At 50.8% G+C, this 11,979-nt stretch overlaps 1 protein-coding gene across 1 annotated transcript; it reads left to right on the forward strand.

Moving 5' to 3' along the window:
* The first annotated feature begins 31 nt into the window (after positions 1-31).
* Positions 32-8,278, forward strand: LOC112604519 (all-trans-retinol 13,14-reductase-like). The gene is made up of 7 exons (XM_025353531.1): positions 32-66; positions 3,915-4,069; positions 6,295-6,433; positions 6,691-6,800; positions 6,874-7,040; positions 7,244-7,403; positions 7,659-8,278. Exons 1-7 carry the CDS (start codon positions 32-34, stop codon positions 7,796-7,798), a joined length of 906 nt encoding a protein of 301 aa, XP_025209316.1. The 3' UTR covers positions 7,799-8,278.
* The last annotated feature ends 3,701 nt before the right edge of the window (positions 8,279-11,979 follow it).

The following is an 11,979-nucleotide window of genomic DNA, read 5'->3' on the forward strand; positions in this document are numbered from 1 at the left end:
CTCCCAAACCCTGTGTTAGACTTTCGCATATATGCAAAGGAAGATCGCCACTTGCCACAGGGGAATGTAAGGCATGCCTGACACCCTCAGAAAACCTGAGCCCAGCTTCCTGTCTCCAATGTACACAGGCCAGTCAGTGTCTGTGACTGAGCTGCAAAGGGGGGAATCATGTTTACAGTTAATTTAAATGAATTTGCCACCTGGAAGACATTCAGCTTATGCTTCTGTCACCCATTTGACTTGTAATTGCCAAGATGTGAGGAAGCATCTTTTGGACACTTTCCATAGTATCTAGCACCACAATTAATTTTTTTGTAACAGCTTTATGGAGACATACTTCAGCCATTTAAAGTTACACTTCACCCATTTAAAGTATACAGTTCAACTGGGCAGAGCCGCTCTTGCCTATAATCCCAATGCTTTGAGAGGCTGGGGCAGGAAGATGACTTGAGGCCAGGAGTTCAGGACCAGCCTGGGCAACATAGCAAGACCTGATCTCTTAAAAAAAAAAAAAAAAATTAGCTGGGGATGGTGGCACACAAGCCTGTAGTCCCAGCTACTCAGGAGGCTGAGGCAGGAGGATCGCTTGAGCCCAGGAGTTCAAGGCTGCAGTGAGCTATGATTGTGCCACTGCATTCCAGCCTTGTCGACAGAGTAAAACTCTGCCTCAAATAAAAAATGTATACAATTCAGGCCAGGTGTGGTGGCTCACTCCTGTAATCCTAGCACTTTGGGAGGCCGAGGTGGGTGGATCACCTGAGGTCAGGAGTTTCAGACCAGCCTGGCCAACACGGCGAAATCCCGTCTCTACTAAAAATACAAAAATTAGCCAGGCATGATGGTGCGTGCCTGTTATCCCAGCTACTCCGGAGGCTGAGACAGGAGAATCACTTGAACCTGGGAGGCGGAGGTTGCAGTGAGCCGAGATGGCGCCACTGCACTCCAACCTGGGCAACAGAGCAAAACTTCATCTCAGAAAAGAAAAAAAAAAGTAGACAATTCATCGGCTGTATGTTCAGAGTTACGCACCTATCACCACAGTCGATTTTAGAAAGATTTTGTCCGCCCCAGAGGAAGCCCCATATCCTTTGAAAATCACTCCACATTTTGCCCATCTCCCCCAGCCCTAGGCAACCGCTAATCTACTTTCCGTCTCCGAACTTGTCTATTCTAGACATTTCATATACAGTCATGCATCGCTTAGCAACTGAGACAACGTTCTCACAAATGCGTCGTTGGGCAATTGCACTGTGCGAACGTCATAGAATGTAGTTAGAAAAACCCAGATGGGGGGCCAGGCGCGGTGGCTCAAGCCTGTAATCCCAGCACTTTGGGAGGCTGAGACTGGCAGATCACAAGGTCAGGAGATCGAGACCATCCTGGCTAACATGGTGAAACCCCGTCTCTACTAAAAATACAAAAAAAATTAGCTGGGCGCGGTGGTGGGCGCCTGTAGTCCCAGCTACACGGGAGGCTGAGGCAGGAGAATGGCGTGAACCTAGGAAGCGGAGCTTGCAGTGAGTGGAGATCACGCCACTGCACTCCAGCCTGGGTGACAGAGCAAGACTCCGTCTCAAAAAAAAAAAAGAAAAGAAAAGAAAAAAATCCAGATGGTATACACACCTAGGCTATGTGGTCTAGCCTATTGCTCCTAGGGTACAAGCCTGTACAGCATGCTACTGTAGTGAATACTGTAGGTCACTGTGACACAGTGGTGAGCATTTGTGTATGTAAACTTAGAAAAGGTGGCTAGGTGTGGTGGCTCACACCTGTAATCCCAGCACTTTGGGAGGCCAAGGCAGGCAGATCACCTCAGATGGGGAGTTCGAGACCAGCCTGGCCAACATGAAGAAACCTCGTCTCTACTAAAAATACAAAAATTAGCCAGGTGTGTGGCACATGCCTGTAATCCCAGCTACTCAGGAGGCTGAGGCACAAGAATCACTTGAACCCAGGAGGCAGAGGTTGCAGTGAGCCAAAAGTGCACCACTGCACTCCACCCTGGGTGACAGAGTGAGACTCTTTCTCAAAAAAACAAAACATAGAAAAGGTGCAGTAAAATCTGGTGTAAAAGATAAAAGATGGGCCGGGTGTGGTGGCTCACACCTGTAATCCCAGCATTTTGGGAGGCCAAGCAGGTGGATCACCTGAGGTCAGGAGTTAGCGACCAGCCTGGCCAACATGATGAAACCCCGTCTCTACTAAAAATACAAGAATTAACGGCGTGGTGGCGGGCGCCTGTAATCCCAGCTACTCCGGAGGCTGAGGCAGGAGAATTGCTTGAACCCAGGAGGCAGAGGTTGCAGTGAGCCAAGATCGCACCATTGCTCTCCAGCCTGGGCAACAAGATCAAAACTCTTTGTCTTAGAAAAAAAAAGATAAAAGATGGCAGAGCTGTATAGGGCATTTCCCAGGCATGGAGCGTGTGGGACTGGGAGCTGCTCTGGGTGTGTCAGTGAGTGATGAGTGACCGTGATGCTGTACACTTAGGCAATACTAGGTTTATACAGAATTATTTTTCTTCAAGAATAAATTAACCTTAGTTTAACTTTTTTACTTTATCAACTTAAACACTTTTTGACTCTTGTAATAACACTTAGCTTAAAACACAAATACATCGTACAGCTGCACAAAAATATTTTCTTTATATCCTTATTCTGTGAGCTTTTTTCTAATTAAAGTCTTTTTGGGGGCTGGGTGGAGTGGCTTACGCCTGTTAATCCCAGCATTTTGGGAGGCCGAGTTGCGCAGATCACTTGAGGTCAAGAGTTTGAGACCATGACCTTGAAACCCCAACTCTACTAAAAATATAAAAATTAGCCGGACATGGTGGCAGGCGCCTGTAATCCCAGCTACTAGGGAGGCTGAGGCAGGAGACTCTCTTGAACCCGGGGGTGGAGGTTGCAGTGGACTGAGATCACACCACTACACACCAGTCTGGGCAGCAGTGCGAGACTCCCTCTCAAAGAAAACAAAAACAAAAACTTTTTTTTTACTCCTTAAACTTTTTTGTTTAAAACAATAAAAGTATAGCAAATACATAAACCAGTAACATAGTCATTTCCTTCATTAAAAAGTACTATAGGCCGGCGCAGTGGCTCACGCCTGTAATCCCAACACACTGGGAGGCCGAGGCAGGCGGATCACCTGAGGATAGGAGTTCGAGACCAGCCTGGCCAACATGGTGAAACCTTCTCTACTAAAAATACAAAACTTGCCTGTAGCCCCAGCTACTCGGGAGGCTGAGGGCAGAGAATCACTTGAAGCTGGGAGATGGAGGTTACAGTGAGCCGAGATCGTGCCATTGCACTCCAGCCTGAGAGACAAGAGTGAGACTCTGTCTCAAAAAAAAAAAAAAAAAAAGTACTATTTACTGTACATAATTCTGTGTGATAGACTTCTTTATATCACTGGCAGTGCAGTGAGTTTGTTTTCACCAACATCACCACAAACATGTGTGACACTGTGCATTGCCTTAGGATGGCTGTAGTATCACTAGGCAGTAAGAATTTTTCAGCTCCATTATAATCTGAGGGGACCACCCTTGTATATGCAGTACATTGTTGAACGTAAGCAGTTATTCAGCCCCTGACTGTTTCTTTGAAAAGGAACTCTGACAGCAGAGAAAGGCCTGGATTTCTATCAGATGGGCTTCAACCCTTGAAGTTTCTCCAGGGCTTTGGGTAAAGGAAAGACAGAGTCCACACACACACAGGAATGGATGCAGAGCCAGGGAAAGGAAGCCCAGAGCAGTTATAGGATAGTCTGAGAGCCCTTAAAGATATTCACTCACTTTGCATTTTCCCAGGGGCCTGCCCTGCCTGAGTCTAGGTAGCTGGACTCCAAGGTCTGAGCAATGGGCACAGTAAGAGAGAGATCCATGGGGGCCGTGGGCCTTCCTCTTTGTCCTGGAGCTCACACACCCTCAGCCAAGCTCTTGTGCCTGCAGATGTCAGTGTGAGGAAGGGGCATGAGCTGGTGAACATCTATTGCCCCGTCGTGGTCTCCAATGCAGGGCTGTTCAACACCTATGAGCACCTACTGCCGGGGAATGCCCGCTGTCTGCCAGGTAAAAGGCGGGTCTGCACTGCCCCTCTTGCAGGTTCCCCAACGTGTCCCCTTCTGGAGCCAACTTGCTCCGTCTGGGTCATGCTTCCCCTCTTCTTGGCCGGCCCCCTGATTGTACTTAAGCAACAAGGTGAGAACGCTGCTTCTAACATCATCCTAACCCTAGCATTGAATGTTGGGGAAACTGAGGCCCATACAGATTAATTACAGTCCTGAGCCCACTCAGCTGAAAGGGGCAGGGCTGAGTGGAGTAGCTGGTCTGATTTGAAAGCTCCAGCTCCTCTCACCCTTCTGGGTTGAGGGGGCTTCCAGAGAAGAGGCCTCGGGAGGAGAAGCAGGAGAGCAGGCAGCCCACAGGGAGCAGAGCCGCTGAGCCACCGCGGCTGAGAGGTCCCGCCACTTCATGTAACTGGATGCATCTGGTGTGATCTGAGGAAGGGAGGCCGCTGGGAAGGGCGAACTAGGAACCCAGCAGGGGTGAGAGAGAGGGGCCCAGATGAAGGGCTCAGGCTGGGGCGGGAGCTGGAGAGCACAGAGCAGCTCCGGATGTGGTGTGGCAGAAACCTTGGCTGGTGCAGGAGCCAGAGAGCAGGGGAAGGAGCCCTGACCCCAGAGGGTGGGCCCGGGAGCTGCTCCCTAAGGAACCGGGGAAGGGGACAGCAGAGCGGGCTGGGGGGTAAAGCGAGGTCCTGGCCTTCCTCATGGGGACTGGGTGGTATGTGAGTTGTGATTGTCTCCAGGGCATAGGGTGGCTCCACCAATGCCAGCCTCTCTTTCCCTTGCCCCACGTGGCTGGGCCTACAGCCTGCACGGCCTCCCCTCTCTCAGACCTGGGGAGCTGAGGGGCTGAGGCAGAGACAGCCCAGGGGCAAAGCAGGGGGGTTGGGCATGGTGCACAGACAGGCTCTGCCTTTGTTACTTCCTGCCTTTCTCTCTGTGACACTGATCTCCCTTCTCCCCTGTCCCAGGACCTCTGGGCACTGACACTGTCCTGGCCAGGCCCAGCATCTTACCCAGGCAGCCCAGCTAGAGCCATCTGTCCCTCTTGCCCTCCATCCCTGTTCCTGTGTCTCTTCCTCCTGAATACAACCTGAGGGCCTCACAAATATTTAGTTACACGAATGAAGCAGGCCGGGCACAGTGACTCATGCCTTCAATCCCAGCACTTTGGGAGGCCAAGGCGGGCAGATCACTTGAGGTCAGGAGTTCGAAAATAGCCTGGCCAATGTGGTGAAACTCCATCTCTACTGAAAATACAAACATTAGTGGGTGTGGTGGTACGTGCCTGTAATCCCAGCTACTCGGGAGGCTGAGGCAGGAGAATCGCTTGAGCCTGGGAGGCGGAGGTTGCAGTGAGCAGGGATCACGCAATTGCACTCCAGCCTGGGCGACGAGCAAGACTCCATCTAAAAATAAATATTTTTTAAAAAAGGAAAAAGCAGAGGAGCCAGGGGCCCAGCATCCCTCAGGCAGGTGACAGAGCTGGTCCTGGGAATGGGAAGACAGCAGAAGAATCTGTGGGGGCAGTTTCTGGAACACCGGTCTCGGGTCATCTGCTGAGGAGTGGGGAAGCCCAGCTGTTTAGGTCTGGGGGACATCAGGTGCCCCACAGTGGCTGCGGCCTCTGCCATAGTGCGGTTCTTCCCTCCTCCCTCCAGCTGAGTCCTGAGATGCCAAGTACCAGTCAGGCTGCCTGCCTTTGCTTACATGCATGGCATCCCTCTGGAGGCCTATGTGTTCTGACATCACACTAGGAATCATGCATGTTCACTCACTCCATGGCTGCATGAAAGTTAATCCTGAAATCAGGCTGGTAATGAGCTGCTGTTCACGTGTGTGGTCTTCATAGAGGGAGCCCAGTCACGCGCTTCCCACTTCAAGACACGAAGGGGAAGATGGGAGGCAGTAAGCCTGATCCTCCTGCGGGTGCTGAGCCAGTTCATGGGGGCTGAGGACCAGAGCTGGGCGTCGCCTGCCTCTGAAGGGGCTTGGAGTAGAGACGGGGGAGGTGGAAGAATAGGAACCCAGGGCAGTGTCCTTCCCAGGCAGGAGGAGACAGAAGAGCAGGCCCCTGCCAACGTCAAGTTGAAACAGCTGTAAAACTGGCCTGGGCACTGAGGATAAGGCTCAGGACACAGTGAGCGGGCACCCTGAAGCTCTCCTAGGAGCAGGGAGTGGCCGTCTCTGGTCATAGTTCACACAAGCACCACCCACTCCCCTTGGCAGGTGTGAAGCAGCAGCTGGGGATGGTGCGGCCTGGCTTAGGCATGATGTCTGTTTTCATCTGCCTGCGAGGCACCAAGGAGGACCTGCATCTGCCGTCCACCAACTACTATGTTTACTATGACACGGACATGGACCAGGCGTAAGACGCACGTGTCTCTGTGTGTGTGTGTGTGTGTGTGTGTGTGTGTGGCCTGTGCCTCCCTGCTTGACTCAGAATGAGCAGAGGATATGGAATGGGAGGAAATGGGCAATATCTAATTTGCTCCTGGAAGTTTGTCACCTCAAGGCTGTGGCTCAGCTTCAGTGGGGAGTCCCTAGGGCTGAGCAGTCTTGCAGTGGTTCTGGGGTTTTGAGGACAAAAGCCTGGAGATCGCACCACACTCCTGTCACACGCAGGATGGAGCGCTACGTCTCCATGCCCAGGGAAAAGGCTGCGGAACACATCCCTCTTCTGTTCATCGCTTTCCCATCAGCCAAGGATCCGACCTGGGAGGACCGATTCCCAGGTGGGGCTGCGGGTCCCGGGTGAGGGACTGGAGGGAGGAGCCGGGCAGTAGTAATATCAGCTCTGACCCCCAGGCCGGTCCAGCATGATCATGCTCATACCCAGCGCCTACGAGTGGTTTGAGGAGTGGCAGGCGGAGCTGCAGGGAAAGCGGGGCAGTGACTATGAGACCTTCAAAAACTCCTTTGTGGAAGCCTCTATGTCAGTGGTCATGAAACTGTTCCCACAGCTGGAGGGGAAGGTAGGGGGTAAAATATTTGGGGTGGTGACGGACCTCATGGTGCCATTTCTGCCCTTTCCTTGCAAAGACAGGGGAATCGGGCCCCACGACATGAGCCCCAGGGAAGGACAGGGCACCCATACCCGCAGTCAGCAAATGGGAGACAGTGGAAGAGGGAGGGGAGCCAGGATCTCACGTGCCCGCCCCACCCTTTGTGCCCTCAGGTGGAGAGTGTGACTGCAGGATCCCCACTCACCAACCAGTTCTATCTGGCTGCTCCCCGAGGCGTCTGCTATGGGGCTGACCATGACCTGGGCCGCCTGCACCCTCGTGTGATCGCCTCCTTGAGGGCCCAGAGCCCCATCCCCAACCTCTACCTGACAGGTATACTCACTGCCCCATGTTGTCAGGACCTGAGACCCTGGGCCCATCGCCCAACGTCCTCTCTTCCTGTCCTCAGGCCCTGCTGTCCCCTGCAGCTTCCCATCCCCTGAGCAGGGCTGCCTGGGCAGGCTGTGGCCCCGGTCCTGATTGGAGCCAGCTCTGGGTGGCCCTCATGTGGAGGGAAGAGCACCAGGGTCCCACCCTCCCCTGGGCCTGCCTGGGTCACGCTCAGGGGCCTCTGCTCTTGCCTCCTAGGCCAGGATATCTTCACCTGTGGGCTGGCCGGGGCCCTGCAAGGTGCCCTGCTGTGCAGCAGTGCCATCCTGAAGCGGAACTTGTACTCAGACCTTAAGGATCTTGGCTCTAGGATCCAGGCACAGAAGAAGAAGAATTAGTTCCATCAGGGAGGAGTCAGAGGAATCTGCCCAATGGCTGGGGCATCTCCCTTGACTTACCCATAATGTCTTTCTGCATTAGTTCCTTGCACATATAAGGCACTCTAATTTGGTTCTGATTCCTGAAGAGAGGCCTAGTTTAAATCACAATTCCGAATCTGGGGCAATGGAATCATTGCTTCCAGCTGCGGCAGGTGAGATCATTATGCCTTTTATAACATCCCGTCCCTACTAACAGGATATTGACTTGGATAGCTTGATGTCTCATGACGAGCAGCGCTCTGCATCCCTCACTCACGCCTCCTCACTCAGTGATCAAAGAGAAAATTCCATCGGTGGATAGAACCCCTGGCAGTGTTGTCAGCTCAAGCTGGTGGGTTCAGTTCTGTCCTGAGGCTTCTGCTCTCATTCACTTAGTGCTGTGCTGCACAGTTCTACACTGTTGAGGGAGAAGGGAGACCAATGAGGCTTAACTCAAAACCTGGGCATGGTTTTGGTTGCCATTCCATAGGTTTGGAGAGCTCTAGATCTCTTTTGTGCTGGGTTCAGTGGCTCTTCAGGGCACGGGAAATGCCTGTGTCTGGCCCGGTGTGGTCTGGAGCTTTGGGGTAACAGCGGGATCCATCAGTTATTAGGGGGCACGTCAGATGATCATATCCAATTCATATGGAAGTCCTGGGTCTGTCTTCCTTATGATCGGGGTGGCATCTGGTTCTCGATGTGCCAGCATCAAGGCACCTTCAGGGAGCTCAGTACCTGAGCCTCAATCAAGCTTCATCCTCCAAATACGCAGGGAAGGGTGATGCAGCGAAGGGTAACGTCAGGAGTCAGGTCATAGACTGGTTAGAAGATTACCTTATTGTGTTGAGGCAGGCTGCAAGGCATTCCAGACAACGGCACAGCAGGGGACAGCACAGGGAGGCAACAGAGTGCTCCCAGCAATGGCCCAGCTACGGAAAGCAACAGAGGCAGCCAGGCTGGGAGGAGTCAGGTGGTAGGAGAGTTGGTCAGGAGCAGAACATGGAAAGCCAGAGAAAGTGTGCAAAGCTCAGAAATGGCATCTGTAATTTACTGGTACCTGTGTGTGTTGGATGGAAGGTGAAGGAAGGCTCAAAAGGCATAAAAAGGACCTTTCACTTATGTTAAACTGACAATGCCAAAGGTCTTATTGTAGTTCATCTTAATGTAATATTCATAAATTTATTGACCAGGTGCCGTGGCTCACGCCTGTAATCCCAGCACTTTGGGAGGCCGAGGTGGGCGGATCACGAGGAAGAGATTGAGACCAATCCTGGCCAACATGGTGAAACTGCGTCTTCACTAAAAATACAAAAATTACCTGGGCGTGGTGGCACACACCTGTAGTCCCAGCTACTCAGGAGGCTGAGTTAGGAGAATCGCTTGAACCTGGGAGGTGGAGGTTGCAGTGAGCCAAGATCGCACCACTGCACTCCAGGCTGGTGACAGAGCAAGACTCTATCTCAAAAATAAAATAAAATAAAATAAAATAAATACATGTATTAAATCCATTGCTTTAACATTTTGAAATTTATTTTGGTTTCTGTTCAACAAAACAAAACTACATTGGGATGGCATTAACAGAAGCTCGGAAAAACATTATGCACTGAAAAATACTTCTCATTAGACCGCAACAAGCTTTAAAAAAATAAAATTAAGTAATTAAGTTACAAAAAGCTGAAAATATAAAACATTGTGGAAACAGTAGCCATCTATTAACTGGGAAAATACAAAAGAAGAGAAACAATTTCAACTATTAATAATGTATCGAACATGAAGTCTGGTGAATTAAAGGAGTATCTATCAGAGGGTGAAGGGCTGGGCTTACCCACTGACGTACTATACAGCTCAGACCCAAACCCTTCACAAAGGAGACTCTTAAGTTTACATCTGACTTGCGGAACTAGCTGAATGGAGTCACTGTTAGCTCTGGAGATACTGTTAAATTAAACCTCAAAATCTCTCCCAAGGACTCTTGCTCAAGCAAGTCACACTAAACCCAACCTTTCTAACAGGGGTTTTCAGGAAATGGCCTGCAGAAGCACAGGGTCTGGTGCCTCACACAGCTTCCTCCACACTGCAAGTTCTCTAGTTCTCATCACGCCCACAGCATCTGGCATCAGGTTACCCTGTACAGTCAAGGGCCATAGAATTAACCAGCAGGGACATTCCAGAGGTTTAGAATTCTATCAGCACATGTGTCACTGGAAGCCATCATGGGGGTACCATGTCAGAGCATATGTAACTAGTTGTCAAGTCTTTCCCCGTTGTCTCAGCCTTTCTACAGACTGGCCTTCGAACTCCCCTGAGTCCGGAACTAGACTGTTTCAGCAACTCTATTCAGGGATCTGCAGCAGGAAAATTGCTTCCTCTATTAACATCTATGACTGAAGCACAGATTTGTCTAACAGAAATCACCCTTCACCCAAAAGCTGGGCACAGAAAGGGAAGCCCTTAGCTGACTATAGGAGGTGCCTCTTGTGGCTGCACGTGCTTCTTACACCCCCCAGCTTGAACGACGCCTCAGCCAGCTCACCCTCATCCACACAATCTCCAGGAAACATGCTTCAAACATTCTATCTTTGAAAAGACACCTTGCAGAAAATAAGTTTTCCTTTGCTGTGTGGTGTTTTCTTCAGTGCTTTTTTTTTTTTTTGAGCGGAGTCTCGCTCTATTGGCAGGCTGAAGTGCAGTGGCATGATCTCAGCTCAGTGCAACCTCCGGCTCCTGGATTCAAGCAATTCTCCTGCTTCAGTCTCCCTAGTAGCTAGGACTACAGGTGCACGCCACCACGCCCGGCTAATTTTTGTATTTTTATTAGAGACGAGGTTTCACCATGTTGGCCAGGATGGTCTCGATCTCTTGACCTCGTGATCCGCCCACCTCGGCCTCCCAAAGTGCTGGGATTACAGAGGTGAGCCACCGCGCCCTGCCTTTCTTCAGTGCAATTTCTAAAGAGAAATTTAAATCCTGTTGTATTCTTTCAACACAAGCAATGATACTTCTCAGAGTCTGCGCAAAAGCTCAGCTCTGTGGACTCCGTGACAAAATGTACTCGTCCACTGCCATCCCTCTTGGTTTCTGAAACCAACCTTTCTTCCTGCTCTCCTCTTCAAGAGCAAAACCCAACATGTATAAGGTCACAGCAAGTGGTAGCCAGGAAAAGCTGTGGGACCCCACATTTGAGTCACATCCATACGGCATGGAGAAAGAAAACGTATCTGCCAGAAGGAACTGAACTCTGGAAGTCCTAAGGAAGGTCACCATGCTCAGCAGACAGGAAAGCATTGCCAAGGGCTGTCCCTCAAGTGCTTAGTTTGCCTGGGGAGACCAGAAAGACTTCAGATCCTGACTGCCCTGGTTTGTTGAAGTTCTGAAAGGAGTGGCATGATGAAGAGCTAGTGGAGCTGAGGGAAGGAGTCGACAGCGTGGGGTGGGGTAGTGAGGAAGGCGTACGAGGAAACGAGCTGGGCCCTGAAGAAACAGGCAGATTGGGGAAGGCAGGAGAAAGAAGAGAAGGAAGAGAAACCTAACCAAAGAACCATGGGAAGCTGGAAAGTCGAGGGCACAGCCAGAATAAAGGCACAGATGGGCACCCCACAGGAGGGACCTTGGCCAGGTTGGGATGCAGAGAAAGACAGGCAGGAGGGTGTCAATCTATAGCATCCTGAACCCCAAAAAGTCTGTAACTGGATTCTCTAAGCCTCGAGCAGTTCAGACCAAAGCTTCAGACCAGGGCAAATATTTTGGAAAGATCAGTCTTTCCAAGATTGAACTTCTTTCCAAGAAGCTGCACAGGAAACCCAGTAAATGTGGATCTGAAAACAGAAAATCCAAGACAGAAGGAAAACGGGCTGGGGGTGGGCAACAAGAGAAGCAAGGAAAACGAAAAGACTGTAGCTAAGGATCTTTTATTTTTAAAAAAATGGATAGGACTTTGGTGATGAGAGAGAAAAAGGGCAAAAGTCTGCAGTTAGGAATTCAGGTGACTGAAGACTGACCTGGACAGCTGGAAGGGACAGGCTGATGGGCAGAAGAGAGAAATTCCTTTCTGTGACAACCAAGCTGAACTATTCGATACCAGCAGCACTGGGTTCTTTAGGTACTAAGCCAAGACAAAGACTTGGGAATCACTCACTCCAAGGATGAAGAATGGATGTGAA

The sequence above is a fragment of the Theropithecus gelada genome, chromosome 13, assembly GCF_003255815.1.
Source record: "Theropithecus gelada isolate Dixy chromosome 13, Tgel_1.0, whole genome shotgun sequence".
In the NCBI taxonomy this organism is placed as follows: domain Eukaryota; kingdom Metazoa; phylum Chordata; class Mammalia; order Primates; family Cercopithecidae; genus Theropithecus; species Theropithecus gelada.